The sequence below is a fragment of the Dermacentor albipictus genome, chromosome 2, assembly GCF_038994185.2.
Source record: "Dermacentor albipictus isolate Rhodes 1998 colony chromosome 2, USDA_Dalb.pri_finalv2, whole genome shotgun sequence".
Lineage (NCBI taxonomy): Eukaryota > Metazoa > Arthropoda > Arachnida > Ixodida > Ixodidae > Dermacentor > Dermacentor albipictus.
The window spans coordinates 47304963-47325010 of NC_091822.1; the positions used below are offsets into that span (position 1 = coordinate 47304963).

General features: G+C 44.9%; 1 protein-coding gene across 1 annotated transcript in view; it reads left to right on the forward strand.

The window, feature by feature from the left end:
• LOC139055402 (3-oxoacyl-[acyl-carrier-protein] reductase FabG-like) overlaps positions 1-18805 on the forward strand; it is a 52021-nt gene extending 33216 nt beyond the window's left edge. The window contains exons 5-9 of the mRNA XM_070532858.1: positions 1891-1931; positions 3007-3076; positions 4903-4939; positions 12824-12887; positions 18533-18805. Coding sequence (XP_070388959.1) covers positions 1891-1931; positions 3007-3076; positions 4903-4939; positions 12824-12887; positions 18533-18739 — 419 coding nt within the window. The 3' untranslated portion in view covers positions 18740-18805. The remainder of the gene's footprint in view (positions 1-1890; positions 1932-3006; positions 3077-4902; positions 4940-12823; positions 12888-18532) is intronic.
• The last annotated feature ends 1243 nt before the right edge of the window (positions 18806-20048 follow it).

The following is a 20048-nucleotide window of genomic DNA, read 5'->3' on the forward strand; positions in this document are numbered from 1 at the left end:
TTGAAGAAAACAGTGGGAAACAATTTTTCAACTATGACGAACTTTCGACCACGCTCTATGAAGTTGAAGCGATAATAAATTTACGACCGATAATATTTGTGTATGCAGAAGCCTCTGAACCAATGCCGCTTACGCCCAAGTGATTTCCTCATAGCCAAAGATTGACCATGCTTCCTCCAGACTTGTCGAGCACAGCAACAAAAAAGACACCGTTGTCACGCGAATTCAGCGAAGATGGAAACGCAGAAAACATGTTTTAATCTCTGGAAGCGGTGGCGACGGGAATACCTCCAAGAACTTCGTTCAGCTCACTTTAATGAAATTAGGCACTCAGAATCAGTGAACCTTGGAGACATAGTACAGATAAAAGAATTAAACTCGCCAAGACAATTGTGGAAGATGGGACAAGTCACCGAATTATTTCAAGGGAAGCGACGGCAAAGTTCGCTCATGCAAAGTGCGCACTTCTAGTTGCAACAGCTGGTGGAGACCGGTACGGATGCTGTACCACCTAGAATCTGCTGGACAAGCTCCGTCTTGAGAAGAAACAAGCATACGATAATTGTTTGGTCGGGAGCTGTTAAATATTATGCTCCGAAAAAATTAGCAGAAGCCGAAGTTAGACACCAGAGTGGAGGTGAGCGTGCGCCTGCTTTTTCTTTAGTTGTTTTTACCAGTGTCAAATAAAGAAGACGTTCGCTACTTCGGCTCCGCTTCCTGGTTTTCACCAATATATATATATATATATATATATATATATATATATATCAGAGAAATTAGCTATGGCTGACACAGAAATGCCGACGATCATACAGAAAAGCGACATGAAAGTGAACGAAAACTTAACTTGCCCCTTGAGGGCGGCAGTATGCGAGCGTGTGTGAGCGTGCGCGCGCACATACTGGTCGCCGCCCTATGAGGGCCCCGCCTTCACAGAAGCGAGACTTCAAGCTTCTTTCGTAGCCGAATGGTCTCCATGGACGAAATTTCACCTGCTGCTGTGGCCCGTACGTGTGGTATAATCCTCGTACTGGGCTCTTTTTAAGCTCCCTAAATTCAATTCGAGAACCTTATTTGATATTTCGAAGTTTCATTTGACTTAGAATTAAAACTGAGGTAAATACAAGCTGTCTTCAAATGAACTGATCTGTGAATTGAAGAGAAGGAGATAAAAAATTGGAAGCTCGGCCAGCTTGTTGCACTGGCATGCTGAACCTGCTCGCTAGAACCAATTATTTAGAGCTGGTAAATAGATAATGAAAACAATTTTAGGTCCTGCGTTTTGGCTTCACGTCACTCATCGGGTGCCTAATAATCAACAAAAGCTATTTTGCATTGTCATCAATCCCCAATGACTAACGAAGTTTTCTGAGAAACAATGCACCTAATGATATCATATGACAAGGATTGTATAGCATCGAATGTCTTTTACGGATGATTGGTTGCATACTGGTGACCTTGTCAGGGGAATCCCGTCGTCAATTATGACAGGAACTCAAGCTTAGAAAGCATATTACAGGGCACGCATTAGAGTCATGAGTGTGAACTCCTGTATTAAAATGTGGCGCTGTTTGTCGTGAAATGGCACGACAGCTTGCCGTAAAGGTAATGATATTACTCCTTACCTGAAATAACTAGGCAAATAAACCTCATTTATCACCTGTTACCTGTACTCAGGCAGTATTTTGAAGAGTACACCCAAAGGTATACAGACAAAAGCTTGCTTAGTCGTTACAGCTGATATAAAAAACGATTGCGGCGACAAATTCTAGTGCTCGTGCCGGAATAGAAAATTAGAGTGTTTGCTGCTTCTAGCGGCCTAAATAATTATTCGCCTTCCATTGATGTATATAGCTTGCTTTGTTGTTTTTATTTTCTTTATATTTGCAGGAAATATAGTAAACGTCTCTAGCATTGGAACAATGAGGCCGGTAAGTGAAATCGTGTTTGCGCATTTGTACTCTGTCTGTGCGAACTTTACAACAGAGAAGGCTGGTGCGTCTTTCACTATCAGAGAACTGAAAATAATGTGTAAATATACAGCAAAACGAAGCTTTGGATGCAATAAAGGCATCTAGTGACCGTTGAAAACGCGCTATAATAATAGTGCGCATTCGGTCCGCTCCAACAAATGCCCTTTCGACCAGAGAAAACACCACTAAAATAATCAGACAAATACATATCCCCTGAGTATGTAAAACTGTCACCGACGCATTTAGTATCAAGGCTGCCTTCTATTTTTATTAGACCAAAGCCTTCGTCTTTATTATTACCAAAACACGCATTCCTACTGGACGGGAAAAGTTATTTAGCGTGCCTGCGTTTCTGCAACACAAACGGACTATCAGAAGTCTCTCTGCTTCTTATTGACTTTTCCGTCTGCCCAGTCGAGGTTCCTTTGTTGTTAGTTAAGTTACAGCGCACCTGATTTATTGTCGTTAAAGCTGTTTAGAATATTGACAATAAGTAAGCGTTCGTAGCTTAAGCGCGGGAGCGCATTTCATGTGTCCGGAACGAAATGCTTGAAGGATACTTTTCGCTCAAAGGAAGTGTCTCTTTTTTTTTAATTTCTCCGCCTGAGACGTCTGAGCTGATGTGTATTTGACAAAATACGTTTATATTTTGACAAAATGTAACACTGCTGCTAAACCCCAGTTTCCAAGATCAATAACAAATATTAATAGTTACAGTCTAACCAGGGCGAATATGAAGAATGTGAAAGAGCAGAAAATTTTAACGCGAGTTGGTGATATGGAAACAAAAGGAGGAAAAAAATATGTAATCTAGTACAAGCGGTAATAACTTTTAAAAGGAGAGATCTCATATGGCTACTGGAAGTAAGAGATTTTCGCCTGTTCTTCTCGCCAGCTAGCTACAGATTGATAACCTAAAGTTTACTGGCATTAAAGCGACAGCAGGAATCGGGGACTTTCGTCAGCATAGACATGATTCACTGAACTATTTCTGGTAGACGGATGTATACATACGTGTATGTGTTCATGCAAGGTGCCCACAGTTGCTTTGTCCGGCATCAGCAAAGCAGGTATTGATGCGCTCACACGGCTTTCGGCAGTGGGTAAGTGTCATTCTTCTTTTTATTTCTGTACCATACTTTGCTGTATGGTGTGAACACATGTCTGTCAACTACAACCGCTAAGTTGATCCAAGAGAAGATACTAAGCTAGATATTATGACATGAGTGTTCTGTAGCTCATAACTACCTGTTGCTCGGAAAACTGGTGCCTAGCTATTACGGTCCGTTACTACTAGGAACACACTGAATTAAGACAAGCTCAGAAAAACATCTGCTGGGCGTACTGCACCCTGAGAAACATAGCGACAACTCCTCAATTAAAGGAACTGCCTGGCGTCTGCGATAGCTTTTTGCTTACGTCCCTCGTATCTGCTTGTTTGTGCTTCTGTTATCACTACAGTCACCTGTTGCATGACCCTAATTCGCAGATGCTGAGCTTAATGTCCCCGTAATATCGTAAAAGGTAAAAATTCTCTTTCTATCGGTCGAGAAACGTCTTGCTCCGACGTCAGCTGGGAGCCTGTTTTGCTTCCAGAAGCAATGTTTCTATGCGGACGCTGGGGCCAAACGTTTACGATTTAACGGACAAGGTGCGGTAATAATCTTAAAAGTACTAACAGCCAGGTTACATCGGCCATTCCTTCGCAACTCAGTGGCAAAGTATTGATTGGTCATCGCAACGTTCGTGGCGCTCTTCGTAGCTCTTACGGTACGTAGCTATTACAGTATGAAACACTATACGTAATCAATATCTAAAAAATACAATTCGAAATACTCTAACGGCACAGAGCGCTTCTTAAAGACTATGTCATGGAAATCCACCGATTCTTTAAAACGTCCATAAGAAAATTATGCCTGCAGTCTGCCACTTGATTAAGCTTTGAAATAAAGGTTTAAGTAAATCGCCTTTTCACCAGAAGCAAAACTGTTCATACAGTAATATTTTTAAGGCTGCAGCAGATGCTTCGAGAAAATAGAATAAATAATCAAATTTCAAATCAAATCAAATAATCAAGCAGCACTGGCTAAGTTTAGACAACGCTTTTAGGATACAACAGATATTCCGGCAAAGTATTCCAGTTTATTGTACTTTCGGACAAATGAGCGATGCATGACTTTCTAACTGGGACAAAGTGCAGGCTGCGAAGAAAATAACAAGCCTTATACACATAATTATACTTATCCCAAAACACCTGAGCAGAATCTTTTGTGTGTGTCCGTTTGCATTAAAAATAAATATTAATGGACACAGTTTGCAAAAATGCTATAAACAAGGCTTCCTGAGAGCATTAGGAGCAGGCCCAGTAGTATTTTGCTCCCAAAGTATTGTTCTCGTTGTGCTCTCGTTGTATTGTTCTCGTTGTATTGTGCTCCCAACCTTGTTCTCGTTTTGCGCATCGTCTTCAATTTCCATCTCCCGCTTTGCTCGTGTTTTGCCCTAGCAACATAAAGGTATATAAACTTTGCTCTGAAGCATAAGATAGGTGTGACCTACATTGCTGACAGCGACACGGTTTCCACCTGGAGCTAGAACGCTGCTTTCCTCAAAAAGATCTTAAGCTTATGTACTATATCATTTTGAATCATGCGGCCCTTGTACAGACGTACTCAACGTACATATTGGACAATTACTTCAAGATGTTTTGCTTAGATAGAACGTAAGCCTATGGAGGAGTGATATATATGGATGCGAATCCTTTATTGTGAATTCCATGCCGAATCCTGTATTGTGGTCGTTTGAGGGACTCGTTCGCTGCAATGTGTGTTCGCGTTCTACACGTTATTTTCCAGCAACAATGAAAACGTTTAACACAGCTGATTCGAAACACAACAGATTGTGGGAAGATATGCTTTTCTTATTCTTCCAGAATATGCCCCGTATGGAATTCGTGTAAACTCCATCAAGTGAGTACTAGTCAAGAATTTCTTTCCATTTTTTTCCTAACAAAACAGTGGCGCATGATATGCTGGAGTTCCATCACTAATGCCTATGTCTAGCAACATATTTCGCGATACTTCTCCGTGTGGGCCGCTTAAGCCGCAACCATATCGAGTAGGACTAGGGAACCCGTAAGGCTCAGAAGCGTCTGCGTGTTTTTTTTTTTCAGTTTCATTTGGTCGGTGTCCTGTCCTGTCCGTAACCATATGCACCATATCTTGCACTTACAGTCCATCTGCCATAGAATTGACTGTTTTGCATAGGGGGCATTTAAATGGAAATGCAGCCCCTAAGACGCTCAGCTAACTACATCACATTCTGCTAATTGACTCCAAACGGAGAGATCAACAACAGGCGCCAGAAAAATCACGCCTGGTTCAGTGTTTCAAGAATGTGACTTTGCTGGGTGCGATAACTTCTATCTTCGGTAGCGGTTTCTTAGCTAACTCTACACCCTCTCGCGATTAGCTTAAGTAGGCATGACATACTATGGTAATGGCTGTGTAAGGTAAGTGTAAACAATCGATTGAATAGCTGGGGGCTTAAGTTTAAGTTTCCTTTCTTCGCCCACTGTTGATGACTTATTCTTCTTTCTTCGAGCACTTTCTCTTCGTTGGACCACAAAGAGCACTTAGGCTTCTCTACAAAGACTATCGAACCTCTAAATGGAAGCGGAAACGCTACCCCGAATATCTTACAAATGCGTGACATGTGGCCGCCACATTATCATGCTCATTCGAAGGCCTCTCCCGACGTTTCGCTCTTCTCTGATTTCGTTTTTCGTTGCTTCGCTCACTCTGTCGTAAATGCATGATCTTATGGCCGTTCGGAGTCTTGTTTCAAGACTGTCTGTAGTTTAGCATGCAGTTCAGAATATAAATTTGGAACAAAAGATTACTCATTCTGTATTTCCAATTACATGCAGATACTTGCACGTAAGCTCACGTATAAAAATTCCCAGGTCCTTGTTTCCTCCCCTGTAACGGTCTTTTTGCGCGGTGCCACCATCCCTATGAATCAGTACCCACTAGCCAGGTTGTCAGTTCTACAGAAATTTCTATAAAACACGTCCGAAATCTGCCAGATTTGAAGGGCACGTGATCATAGGTGACAAGGTGGACCGCAACTTTTTAATAAAGCCAAGTGATGCGTGCGTTTGGAACAATGGCATATTTCACAGAAACTTACGACCTCTGCTAGTGTCCACAGTCCCGTTAAAGAAATATCCTACGACTCTGCAGCAAATATATACACATATATCGTTTCTAAAGAAGTTCCCGGTATGAAGTTTTATTTCGTTGTGCGTAGTATTATACTGAAGAAACTGGCATTATGGAGTCGGATTTTATGTGTTCGGTGTAGAGATAGCCTTGCAAGGAATCTGATGCAAAATCGCAAGGTGCCGGAGCTGTGTTTAATAACCCCTTGTTCCGCTTGTTGTCAAGTTTCGTTGAATAACAGACAAGTGACGTGCCGGACAGAAATTCCAAGCAGACAGCCACACTAAAAGATTTGGTAAAGCAAATATTCGGCACAAGGGTGACGACAGAGTAGGTCGCCCACCAAATTCACGCACAACTGCGAATGCTGAAGATTTGAGCCAGTTCCTACGTGGAAATCGCCATAGTACTCACATATGACCGCAATCTGGACTTGAGCAGGGATGTATGCCAGCAGAGATGAAGAAACTAAAACGGAAGAAAAGGCAGGAAGGTTAACCTGACGCACGTCTGCGTAACGTGTGTCTTCAGACTTTATGCAACGATTAAGGGAAACAAAAACAGAATACAGGAATCGGCCCTCGCACACAGACGTAGGCAAACAAAATAAGTAATGCTGCTGAACTAATGAAAGGGCTGGAATTTATCCCAGATTTATGTTCACCATGATTGCTGCAGATGAAATTTGATGTTGAAAGTGTGAGTACTGAATGATGCTAGAAACCGCTGAATGAGCAGCTCATGGTTCATTCCCACCTGTAAAAGTTAAGTGAATGCTGTCAGAGATGATGTTGATTGCCTTTATTATGCAAGATGACTAGTACATCAATGATGTCGTGCCCTTACGCACCACCAATAAACGAAAGTTCCTGCAATGGTTTGTTTAACTTTCGCGCCAAGCACTTTGTTGGCGGAATGCTGATTTATCGTTGCCTTGACATTGGTTTCAGTTACGAAACGCAAGGCCTCACACTGATCACTAATCTAGAAATACGTGGCCAAACGCCATATTTCTACTCTACCACATCTCCCATATTCACTTGTTCTGCCATCGTGTGACTTTTTGTGAGCCGTTGTGAAATGTCCGCTGTAATTGCAGCGACATGAAGAAAGGGTGTCAATACAAACTGCTGTGACTAATGCGCTGAAGAGCAACTGGAAAGGAGCTTTATCTCTTTGCTTCCTTTCTTTACAGAAAAGGGGGCAGTTGTGTATAGAAGGCGAAGAGGACTACATTAACAAAAAGTAGACTTATTAAATTGCAACTACAATATTTTTTTTACAAACGCAGTCTTAGAACCTTCCTAACAAGGGTTGTGTTTCACAATAAAGAAAGGCACTGACGTCGACATAACCAGGTAGATACGAAATCATGTTACCCCGTGTGACGAAGCCACGCACACGCCGACGTCAAGGCAGGCTGACTGCCCGGGCTCGGAGTGGGCTTGATTCAAAAGCCTTTGTAACAGAACCCTGCTTCCTTGAAACAACTACATAACTTCAAAGATTTATTGAAACAGCTACAAAGTGTTAAATAGAAAATATACCCGGTATTATTCTGAAAGGGGCAATGCCAGGCTATAGAAAAGGTGTGGCGGTCGGCATTATCAGCAATGAAGCGGTCCTCACCAAGGGAAAGGGTAATTAATGAGAAAGCCATCTACGGATATCACCGCCACATCAGCATCTACTCTACTCATATGCTGATTTTGAGCCTGTGTAAGCCTGCCATATCTATGAATGCCTCCGTTTTTGAGGCAATGTCTCTTTAAGGTGCTTTCTTGAAGCAGTCGTCTCAAAGTTTTTCCTATATTTCCGTAATGATCGCATTAGTGTTTCAATACGATCGCGATTGTTAGGGTACTTCACGCATTGTCTAGGATCTGTCTATCTATCGGTCTGTTTCCCTCTCTGCCTGTGTCTGTATCAACTTTCCCACCAACATGCCTCATTAGGTAGTCCACTGTCTATGCATTCAGCGTTGTGCTGTTGTGAAGGTGGAACTGTGTTCGAAGCAAATGATAGGGCCACCTGGGTGTGCGGGTATCTGATATTGCATTTTTTCTTCACGCCAAATAAACCGTTTCATACAAGCTTGCGTTACTCGCGATGTGCCACTCCTGCTGTGCCTCTCTTGAACGAGCATTTTTTTTACGTCTAAGCCGGCCACCACTCTTTCACTCTAACTTTGGTAATATTTTTAATGCGATTAGCCTTCCTATCCTACTTCAGCCGTTTTCAGCTTATCTATATATCTACGTCAAACGTTCCATTTATCTATCGCTCTATCTATCTATCAATCTCACTATCTATATATCCATCTATCTGTCATATTTCCTCTTAGGCCGACCCCGGAGCCCAAGTTGCCTACCTGCTTGGGCCACTAGGCACGTGTCGTATTGATCACGTGGTTGGTTCACCATCGCCATTCCATCCTAGTGATCTCACTTGTCAATGCGTCGTATTCAGGCATTCTACTCCAATCCAGGCACCCAAGTTTTCTAATAAATTTGGCCACTGCGAATGCGGTCGCGGTTGTGATGCCCTTTTGATCATTGCCTCACCACCCTTCAAATGTTGTCATGTGACTTTCATCATGCCATCGACCTAACATCATCGTCGCGATAGTGGCCATGTTTTTGCTCCCACACGGTCGTTGTGACGCCGTCATGTTCCTTCAGTTGTCGTCATTGTAGCCTCCTAATCTGACTCGTAAGGCCGTCGTCGTCACGCCTGCTATTCCGACTCAGTGGCGCAAGTTGTCTAATAACATGGCTCACGATGCATGTCTTCGGGATTGTGATGCCATCATGCTCTTTGAGCCGTCGCCATTCCAGATTCGTCAGCTGACTTCCTCCATGCCGCCGATGTCACGCCATTCTCATCATACAGTCTTTATACATTCGTTGTCACACCACTGTGGTGACGCGTTCAAGCCTATTTCATTGTCGCCAGTCTAGATTCCTCGCGCGACTGTCGCCATGCCGTCCTCGTCAAACCATCGCCATTCGCTAGCAACTGTCAAATTATTGCTGTCATGCCCGCAGCGTCACGATTTCATGCTACCATCCGCATAAGTTGACAAACACCATCCTATTGTATGCATGCCGTTATTGATATGCCCATACCTTCGTCAATCTATTCCCTTCAATTTTTTTCGTAATTCTATCGTCAGTGAATCCTAATTCTGTTGCCATTTTCAATTCATTTTTGTCGGACACTAGCTATAAAGCAACCGTTTACATGCGATCGTTATCACACAGGCTTCATGATACAGTCGTCGTTATAATAATGTCAAGAAACACTTGTTACCTTATTGTCTTCATACCATAGTCATGCCATACTTGTAATGGCATCGTTGTCCTTAATACGTTTTCATACCCTCGATGGTCCATTGTGGACATTGTGACTTCAACATCCTACGGTCGTCATACAATATTCGTCAAACCATTGTCATATAACGTCATCGTCAAGCGGTCCTCTTTCCATGGCCACCACTAAAGCAGTGTCATCCTATTGTCATCGTACTGTCATCGTCCCACTATCTCATCAGACCATCAAATAATACAAATCTCCATCCATTGCCGTCGTTCCTTGTTATTCATTCTATCTTAACAACTGTGTCGTCATTGTGTCACGTTTATGCTACTGATACCACGCCATCGTCGTCATAGCATGAACGTCAGACAGTATTTATCATGTATGTGTTGTCATACCGTCGTCATCTTGCCGCCGTGGTTTCGCCAGGCTCATCATTCAACCTTCGACATCTGTCGTCGTGAAACAATCATCGCGCCATCGTCGTCACACAGTGGCTGTCATCTCATTGTCTTCATGCCGTCATGATCACGCTATCGTCGTTTTATCACTCTCATTATTTAAGAATCTAGGTCTCGTTGACGTCACGTCGTCGTCGTTATGATGCCTTTGTCTTTGCATCTACGTCCATCTTTCTTCGTCCTTCCATCTCCGTCACTGCATCAGCGTCATATCACTGTGCTGTGCTAATATTTTTTTGGGCGAGCTTCACCAGGGAGTCTAAATCACAAAGTGGGACGATATCGGAGTTCGTCGCATACACCAGAAACAAAAGAAGTTGAACAAAGTTGATTTCAGGAATACTGTGTGTCACCTCAGTGTTTGACTGCTAATGCAGCTACAATCCACTGTTATCGCTTGATAATTTCTGTCCTAGCTCAATTGTAGTTAGCATACCTTACATAGTTCCTGACTCTTAAGCGTATCTATCTAGCGTCTTACGATGTATAAATGGCCTAAGTTGTCTACAAGCCTGAGCCACTACGTATGCACTCGTGGGCGTGATGCCGCTGTGGTCGTTTCATTGTCCTCAGCCTATCTTCGTTATCTGACTCTTGTCATGCCGTCCTCGTCACGCCTTCAACGCCTACCCAGTGACCCAAGTTGTCTGGTAGCTTGGACCGCTGTGTACGTGCTCGTGGTCGTGATGCCATCGCGGTTGTTGCACTGCCACCATTCCAGATTTATCCGCCCACTCTCATCATGCCGTGGTCGTCGCTCTGTCGTCGGTCGTCGCATCGGTTGTCGCTTCGATACAATCGTCATATTTTCTATGTCACAGCATCGTCGTGATTCCATTGCGGGCGCTCCATCGTCCTCATTCAAGCTTCCGTCATCCAACCATCGTCACCCGTCGTTGCCATACCATTCCCGTCATTCACTCGTCACCATATTGTTCTTATACTACAGTGGCTACTGCGCTGTCGCCACACTGTCATGATCATGCAATCATTTTCCTACCATCGTCGTGATGCTGTTGAGGCCCTTTCATGGTCATTATTCTAACTTCGACAACCGATCCTCCTCACGCGGTCGTAGACATGCCTTCAGTTTGACACAGTCGTCCTCACACCGATCTTGTGACGCCGTGGTCGTCAAGATGTTTCACAGTTGCTCTCACTTGGTACGTTATGCCAGAGTCGTCCATCGTCGTCATATTGCCTTCTTTGATCAAAACCATATGAACCATTCGTCAATCTTCGTAAGACAGTCTCTATCAGGTATTCGTCGTCATGGAATCATCGTCATGCTGTTGTCGTTTTGCGAGTCATCATTCAAACGATTAGTTTATTTTTTTTCATGCCATCGTCGTCAAATTCTAGTCATCACATTGTCCTCAGCTTGTGCTCACGCTGTGCTCATTAAGCCGCCTTTGTCGATCATTGTCATTCGTTCTTCGTCATTCTATCGTGGCGACTGCATCTGCGTCATACAATTATAATCACGAAGTCATGCCCGTGAGCTTTCTTGGCAAGCAATGGCATAGCAAAGTGGGACGATACCAGTGTATGTCGCTAAGAGTGGAAGCACCGTCTTCACACCACCTTCGCTGTTGTCTCATATAACCAAAATCGTCCCTTCACATGCATCAAGCCACCGCCGTCTTGCCATTGCTATCATGCCGCCTTTGTCGTTCCACGGACATTACTTAAGAATAAATTGTGGGGCTTTGCGTGCCAAAAGCACTTTTTTATTATGAGGCACGCCGTATTGGAGGGCTCCGGAAATTACGACCACCTGGGATTCTTTAACGGGCACCTAAATCTAATTACATGGGTGTTTTCGCATTTCACCCCCATCGAAATGCGATTGCCGGGGCCGGGATTCAATCCCGCGACCTCGTGCTCAGCAGCCCAACACCATAGCCACTAAGCAACCACGGGAGGTGTTCCATCGGCATCAGAAGCTCTTCGTTATTCAATGGTAATTACGCCATTTTTATGTCATTGTTGTCATTACAATGCGTATTTTTTTCTTGTTCCAAGTATCGTTATTTTGACGTGTGCGCAGGGTGGCCACAGTTGTCAAGTTGTTTGATCAGCTTTTTCTCCGGGTCTCCCACCACGTCGTCAGATATAAGCTTAATTACATTCATCGGTCCTTCGATATCATGCACTTGTCGTACTAACACCGTCATGCCGTCGCGCATTGCAGTTTCGTCATACGGTTGTTGTCATACCTTCGTTGTCACGTTGTTGCACTATTAGTGATGCAGTCATTGGCATGCCATCGTCATCCTGAACTCGTCGTCCTCGTCGTCCTGCACGCTGTCTTCGTTATAGCATCGTCATCATTTCAGAATTGCCATCTCACTGTCGCCATTGGACCTTCATCATTAAATTGATACCAATGTTTCGTCGTCTCCCCACCATATTCATTCCGTCTTCATCCCCTAGTCATTCTCATGTCATTGTGCTGATGGCCCGTTTTTGTTAGTCAGCAGCATAGGAAAAAGTGCCAATAACGCACACAGTTCATGTTGCATGTAGCCGAAGTAAGTAGCCATGATGACCACTACAGATGTTAAATAAAAGTAATTTCTCAGATACGGTGTCTCTCTACATTGCTTGAATGCTAATGACGTTAGCGTCCACAAACATTTAGCCATAGCCCTGCTATCATTTTTTATCTTAGCATTTATAACTGACAGACATGTGCTAAAATGTGGGAAAAAAAGAACTGTACCTTCAAGTTTTGTACGAACTTGGAATCTACTGCTACGCAAGCGCTAGACTAGCTGTGCCTCGAAATGCTGCGTTGATACATAGCACGTGCGCTGCTGGTGCAATTTGTATTTCATTTTTTCTTCAGTCCAGGCCCCATTGAAACGAAAATGGTGTTCAAGGAAGAAATGAGCTCCGAGAGACCGAAAATGGTAAGGCGTGGTGAGGCGCACCATATAAAGAGTGACTGTATGAAGGGCATCGAATTAGAACTGAAAAAAAAATATTGGGAAAAAATTGTTTTTGCTCGCACCGGAACTAAATCAAAATAATACAATTGTCGTTAACTCGCAACAAAAAATATCGGTGTGTGGTTCATGTTGTCTATCTTTTCTGCATTGTTTTCATCCATGCATCGCATGCACTTGTGACTCAACTATGCTACCTGTTTATATAAATACACACCATTATCCAGTGATTTTAAGTGGTAGCACAGTTGCTACGCTTTTTAGAATATTGTGTTAAGGGGAGTAGCAGGTGTAGTGTTAACGTGACAATCTTCTGCGCCGCATCCTGTGCACGGACTCGCCAGTCTGTAATGCGTCCAAAGCACCTGCCAGGTGGAGTACCTGCGACATGGAGCGCATATACTTATTGCTTGTACCGAACATGCCTTCTGACTGCAGGTGTTCCTTAGCGCCCTTTACCAGCAGGCTATTCAGTCAAAAACTGTTGCTAGGGCATCGACAGCACATATCAATGAGGCGAGCCATCACTAATCGGAAAATATTTAGTTGAAAAAGTTCTATATGCAAAGCTGTGTGCGGGTCCTTCGGACAAGGTCGTGTACTTTAAACCAATCCCACTGCCTGTCCTCATTATTACTCTTCCAGTCCACTATTTTTCTCTTCTTACCTTTCCCCTTGTGTGGAGTCGCAGGCTGGATGACGTCTCTGCATTTAATGAATAGATTCTGCTGTCTAATGTACATAGCGTTATGTACATTGTCGAGTTAATTGCTGTTTCTGCCTGCTCATATGACGTTATTCTTGGGTGGGACTTCTTAAGCCGTCATAATGCCATCATCGACTGCGCACGAGCTAAAGTTGAATTTTGACTGCCATGTGACGCACCATCAGCCGCCTAAGCTAGAGGTGGGCGAGCACATCGACATACCACCTGACTCTTTTTCCCTTCTCCCAGTCTTCTGTGGTGCAGTCACCGATGCTACGGTCTTCTTTACAACGTCTGACATATTTATCAGTCGCAAAGCAGCTCCACTGCCTTTTTCAATGCTTGACATCGCCGCCGGTCTCAGCAATAGTTTTGTGTGCAATGGCCTTTCCGCGTGTCTGTTACGTTGCTTGCTGGCAAAGGTATCGACCGCGTGGAACACCTTGTCCCTTTGTTCTTTGCTAATGTGCAAGACGGACATTGCCATGTTAACATCAACGAACTACATGTCGCTTCAGCGCTTGAAGAGTCGTCGAGTGACATGTTCTCTAGTTCCATCGTCGAAATACTAACCCCAGCCGAACACTCTGAGATTTTCATCTTCTACACCGCTTTCGGCATTCCTTCGTTGTTTCTCAGCCGCAACTGGGCCGAACGTCGAAAGTGCGGCCCTAAGCTGACGCCAGTTTACACCAGCCGTTGCGTGTAGGACCATACCGCGTCTCTGTAGAAGAACGTCGCGTCATTAACGAGCAAGTCGACGATATGCTACGCCGTGACGCTATTCAACCATCCCGCAGCCCCTGGGCCTGTCTGTCATTCTCATTCGCAACAAGGACGGGTGTGTTTGCGTTTTGCGTTGACTACCATACATTAAATCACCTAAGGCGGGAAGATGTCTATCACTTGCCGAACATCGACGACGCCCTTGGCAGCCTTCAAGGAGCTGCATCTTTTCGTCCCGAGACTTGTGTTCTTACTACTGGCAGGTTCCTACGGCTGAATCCAATAGCCAGAAAACTGCATTTATTACTCCTGACGGCCTACATGAATTCAGCGTGGTCCCTTTGGATTTTGAAACTCGCCTGCCCCACTTGAAGGACTCGCGGACAATACGCTGCCTGGCCTCAAGAGGTCTATGTGTCTACGCTACCTCAACGATTTCGCGTTTTCTATCCTCATATTCACGCACACCCAATTTGCCTTAGACATGTTTTGACGCGTTTAACCAGCGCTGGCCTGCAACTCAGCCACAAAGAGTGCCGCTTCGCCGCGCGGGAGCAGACCATCTTAGGCCACACCCTATCCAAGCGCAGTGTTCCAACCAACCCTAAGCAACTATGTGCAGTCGTTGTGTTTCTGAATTATACTAACATCAAGAACTTCGCAATTTTGGGGGCCTATGTTCATATAACCAGCACTTTGTACGCAATTTGGCATCGATCATGTCGTTCTTCACTCAGCTCCCACGCAGTGGCGCGGACAGTTCCGCCTGGTCATCTGCTTGGAACCTCGCATTTGCTACGCTGAGTCGTCTTCTTACCTCTCCACCTAGTCTACGCCATTGTGACACGAGAGCTGCAACTGAAGTACATGCAGATGCCAGTGCGGTCGTTCTTGGCGCCGTCCTCACCAATGAAACCCTGGCTACTCAAAACACATCGTCGCCTACGCAGTTCGTACGCTGAAAGTACCACAGTCCAATTACAGCGCGCCTGAAAAAAAAAGAGCTTGGCTCTAGTTTGGGCGATTGGCAAGTTCCGCCCATATTTATACGGCCACACACCTGACCTAGTAAGAGATCGCCCCCTGCTTTCTTGGCTCGCCATGTTGCCAGATCCATCTGGCTGTCTATCATGCTGGGCACTCGAAATCCATCGGCACAGTATTCGCGTCGTCAACCGCTGCGGACGCAAAAGCATTGACGGAGGCGCCCTGTCTCGTTCACCTCCACTTCTTGACTCGACCTGCGGAACTACTTGCACAGACTCTGCGTTATCTATTGCTTTGACTCAATTTGGCACAGAACAACGTCGGGACCACTGGACCGCCCTTCTTTTCACCTATCTTTCTAGGTCATCAACGATCCATGTATCTCAATCTCTCCTACACAAAGTCGTTTATGATTATTAGAGGACTTAGATGGACGGCGTGGATGGCTAGTATATGGCTACTCGTCATTCCCCGCAGCTTAAGGCCATAAATATATTCCTCCTTTCACGACAATACGCAATATGGCCACGCCGGAGTACTTAAGGCACGCGATACCATTTGCTATCGCTACTACTGGCGGGGACTGAACACTTGTACGAAAGCCTGTTGAGTGATGCCCTGACTGACAACTTCACAAATTAGCGCATTGACGTGACTGTGACGCTTACAGCCGCGTCCGTTTCGTGTCAAAGCCTTCGATCTGGCCGCATAGACCTGTACGGCCTGCTTCCAAGAACACCAGCTGGCAGTCGGTGGATCACATTTGCTGTAGACCATTTGACACACTGCGCTGAAACTGCTGCTTTACCAAATGCTACAGCGCGGAAAGTAGGCTCTTTCAAGCTACGACACTTTATCCTTTGACATGGCGAACCTTTAGAACCCCTTTATGATAGAGGTCGCGTGTTCCTCTCTAATATCGTCGAAGCTCAGTTTCCGATTACCACATTATTCATCGAATGAGCACGGCACGCCATGCGCACGCTAACCGGCTAACCGAACGGTTCAACCGCGCTCTCAGTGATACGTTCGCGAAGTACGTGGCACCTGATCATGGTAACTTGGACTGAGTAATCCATTTTGCAACGTTTGCATGCAACGCCGCGATGCAAGCTAGACAGGCTAGAATTTTCATCTTTCGTTCTCCCTACGGGCGGGAGCCTTCGCATACCATCGACGCTATCCTTCCATACCATCCTGACGTTTCCGAGTATCTAACTGTGTACGGAACTGCCCGACAAGACGAAGAGTGCCGCCAGCGCGCGCGAGCCCTCTACATCGCAAAAACAACAGCGCCAGAAGGAAGGCTGTGCCGACTCACTGCCCAATTCCACGACTGCCCCGGGGTGTCTGTATGGCCGGCCTGTCCGTTGGCAAACTCCTGAAACTGTCGGGCTTTCCTCGAAACTCCTCCCAAAGTACTAATGGCCTTCCTGGGTGTAGGAGCCAACATCCCCGGTGAATTTTATAATCGAAACACTTTCTTCATGTGATGAAATGCCCAGGCGTTCACGTAATCTCCTCCACATGGGGCGTCTCAAGCCGTACTATGACCTTCTGCCACCAACCTTTTCTGCGTAGACGATCGTTAAGGAGAAGACGTACCTCTGTGCAGCAACATCGCCAACGCTCGACACTCTCTGCTGGAGCTGCTGTTCACTGGTGTCTTTCGAGACAGTTCCTCACTGTTCGTCGAACTCTTAGCATGCTTGAAGGACACCACCAACAAACCGTGTATCAAGGCAAATGGAGAACGACGCGGTGTTGTAAAGAAATGGGCTTAAAAGCCGGAGAATCCTTCTCAATTTACATTACAGTGCTGTTTCACTTGTTCTGTGCCCTTCCCAAAACCACATACGGTTCTCAAAACCACAATAATGTGTTCCTTAGGAAAGTAAATCGTCTAAATAAGTGGGAACATCTGCACGTTAGGTTGAACAGCTTTCACGCGTATTGCCCTTAAATGATTCACTTTAAGAAAATAACTGGGAAACCAAACAGCAGTTACAATATCATAGTGAGAACACCGTGACCAAAACGAGAACAAGGTGAAATCAGGAGCAAACATTTCGACAAGCAAACTTGTCTTCTTCAATGCTACATATGCTTTCCTCGTCGCGGTATATACAGGTGGGGTTTTCCTAAAGGAGAGAAGGCGTAGGGTGGGTGGGGGCGGAAACGAGCGAAGGTGTGTTAGCGGCCAGGGTGTAGAATTGAGAATAAAAGGAGTGCTGTACACAAAGCCAGTGACACGGTCGTCTGTCAATCATGTGCGAACTGCCGTGTGTTAGCCGGCGTGTCAACGACCTGCACAGCAGCTCTCTATAACCTATTTCGCTGATGGTCGTGGCCTATCGTATCTCTGAAACAGATAACAAAGGAAGCCGCAGAAACCGGTGATCCTGGAAAAAAATACTGAAATGTAATATATCAACGCAAGGAAGATACAGAAAAAAACTATGTATTGTTGCCTATAGCTTGAAATTTAACATAGCGAATAGATTGCAAAGCTCCCTTGGAAACATTTAGGCCTTATGCCTTGAACTTATCGATAAGGTACGACTCTCTGTTTTCTTTCTCGTTTAGCACGCTAATTTGGCTATAAATCTATATCTTAAGTTCATCAAAGTTACGACCTGATTCATTGAAATGCTCGGCGACAGTCTTGCGAATCTTTTTAGCTGTGTCCGCGCGATGTCCGTTTCATCAAACTTTCATTGGTTGTCGCGTTTCACCGGTATATTGTTTCTCACAAAAGGAGCATTCAAGCATATAAACGACATCCGAACTAGTAGAAGTGAAGCTAGATTTGACTTCGTGTGCATAAACATTTACAATGCTTTTGACATGTCACTTTGAAGGTGCCTGCAGGTTTTGCATCTGGGGTGACAATGTGCTTTTATTACGGGGTTTGAAGGTGCCTGCAAGTGTGCAGTCAAAACACGGGTTATATATAAACTCCATGCGTATGAAGCAAGACCTTAGCATCACTGCACCTGGCTACCTGATACAGCCAACATAGCCCAAATTCACGACGTCACGGCTTTAGAGGAGTTCTGCATTGTCAGAAGAACGACGTCGCAATCTAAAATGAAATATATTTTGCCCATTCTCCCAACTCTCTTTAATAATCTTCTCGCCGTTGTCTACAAAAGTGTAACAGTTATTCATTGTAATATTTCCCTTCCAGCTCCGATCTCAGCTGGAAACATCGAACATCATGGGTCGCATTGGAACCGTCGAAGAAGCCGCCCGTGCAATCGCTTTTCTTGCCTCGGACAACGCCTCATTCATCACTGGTCACTTACTGCCGGTCGACGGTGGCAGACTCCTAGTCGGGCCAATGGTGGCAACGCTGGCGGCCAAGAAGGGTGCACGTCTGCCTACCGCCAATTGAAATTTGCAAATCTAGCGCAGAATTATCAGCCCTGGTTCTGTACGCACTATAATAAAGATAAATAGCAATCTTTGAGGTGTCCACACAGCATAAATTCTGCACAGCACTCCCTAAAGATGCTTCTATCAACGTGATTGGGCCCTTGCCGAAGAATGCGGAGTGGCTGTAGGAGATATTAGATACAAAAGAGTAAGAGAAAAATCACTACGGAAAAGTAAAATTCTGGTTGCAATCCATTTTACATTGAACGAAAAAAAGTTTCAACAGGTCCCGGAAGACTGTAGTACTGGTTTGCGCGGAACCAGTTTGAACTTCGGAAAACCCATGCCAAAGTATTGCGGTGCGACTCACCTTATGATGATTGTCGACGGTAATGCGAAAGCCTATCAAACAATGTAGTGACAGACCATATTCCTGAAGTCAATATTATTTAACCCTCCTATGGGATAACTCTCAACCTTCCGTTGCAACTGCTATATGCCACGTACTCCGATATTCGTCCACTTTGCTATAGCACTCGCTTGCCAAGGTAGCCCCTCACCATGGAGGCATGACGACGACTGTAGACGCCGACACAGTGGCGATGGAATGATGAAGAAGGAAGGCTGTGGGTGGAACGCCTACGGCGTGTAACAACAGCTGCATGGCGACAATGAGACGTCAAGACATGAATTATGATGCTGGTATAACTGGCCCAGACTACTAGACAACTTGGACCAATTGGTCGGGATAAAAAGCGTGACTGCAACAGCATGACACGTAAAATCACGAAGCTGAAATTATGAAGATCGAAAGACCACGCCGGCATCGCTATGGCGGTATGACATCGAATCCATTGCCACTGTATGACGATAATCCTGTGGCGACGACGGCACCACAATTCTCCGATGATGAAGGTAGAATGACGAGGATACAACGACCAGGAAAGCATCTAGACCACGATCCCTTACCTAGGTACACAAGCTGTTCGACAGGTACACGAGCTGTTGAGCCACAGTGTTGGGGTTGAACTCGTGACGACCAAGGCCTTGCGTGAGTGAGGTCATGGAAATGGAATGACGACAATGGAACGACCACGACGCATCACGACAAGGAGCACATACCTAGTGGAGGCTCAAGCAGGTAGGCAGATAGCCAGTGTGTCGTCGTAAGATGATAGATAGATAGATAGATAGATAGATAGATAGATAGATAGATAGATAGATAGATAGATAGATAGATAGATAGATAAATAGATAGATAGATAGATAGATAGATAGATAGATAGATAGATAGATAGATAGATAGATAGATAGATAGATAGATAGAT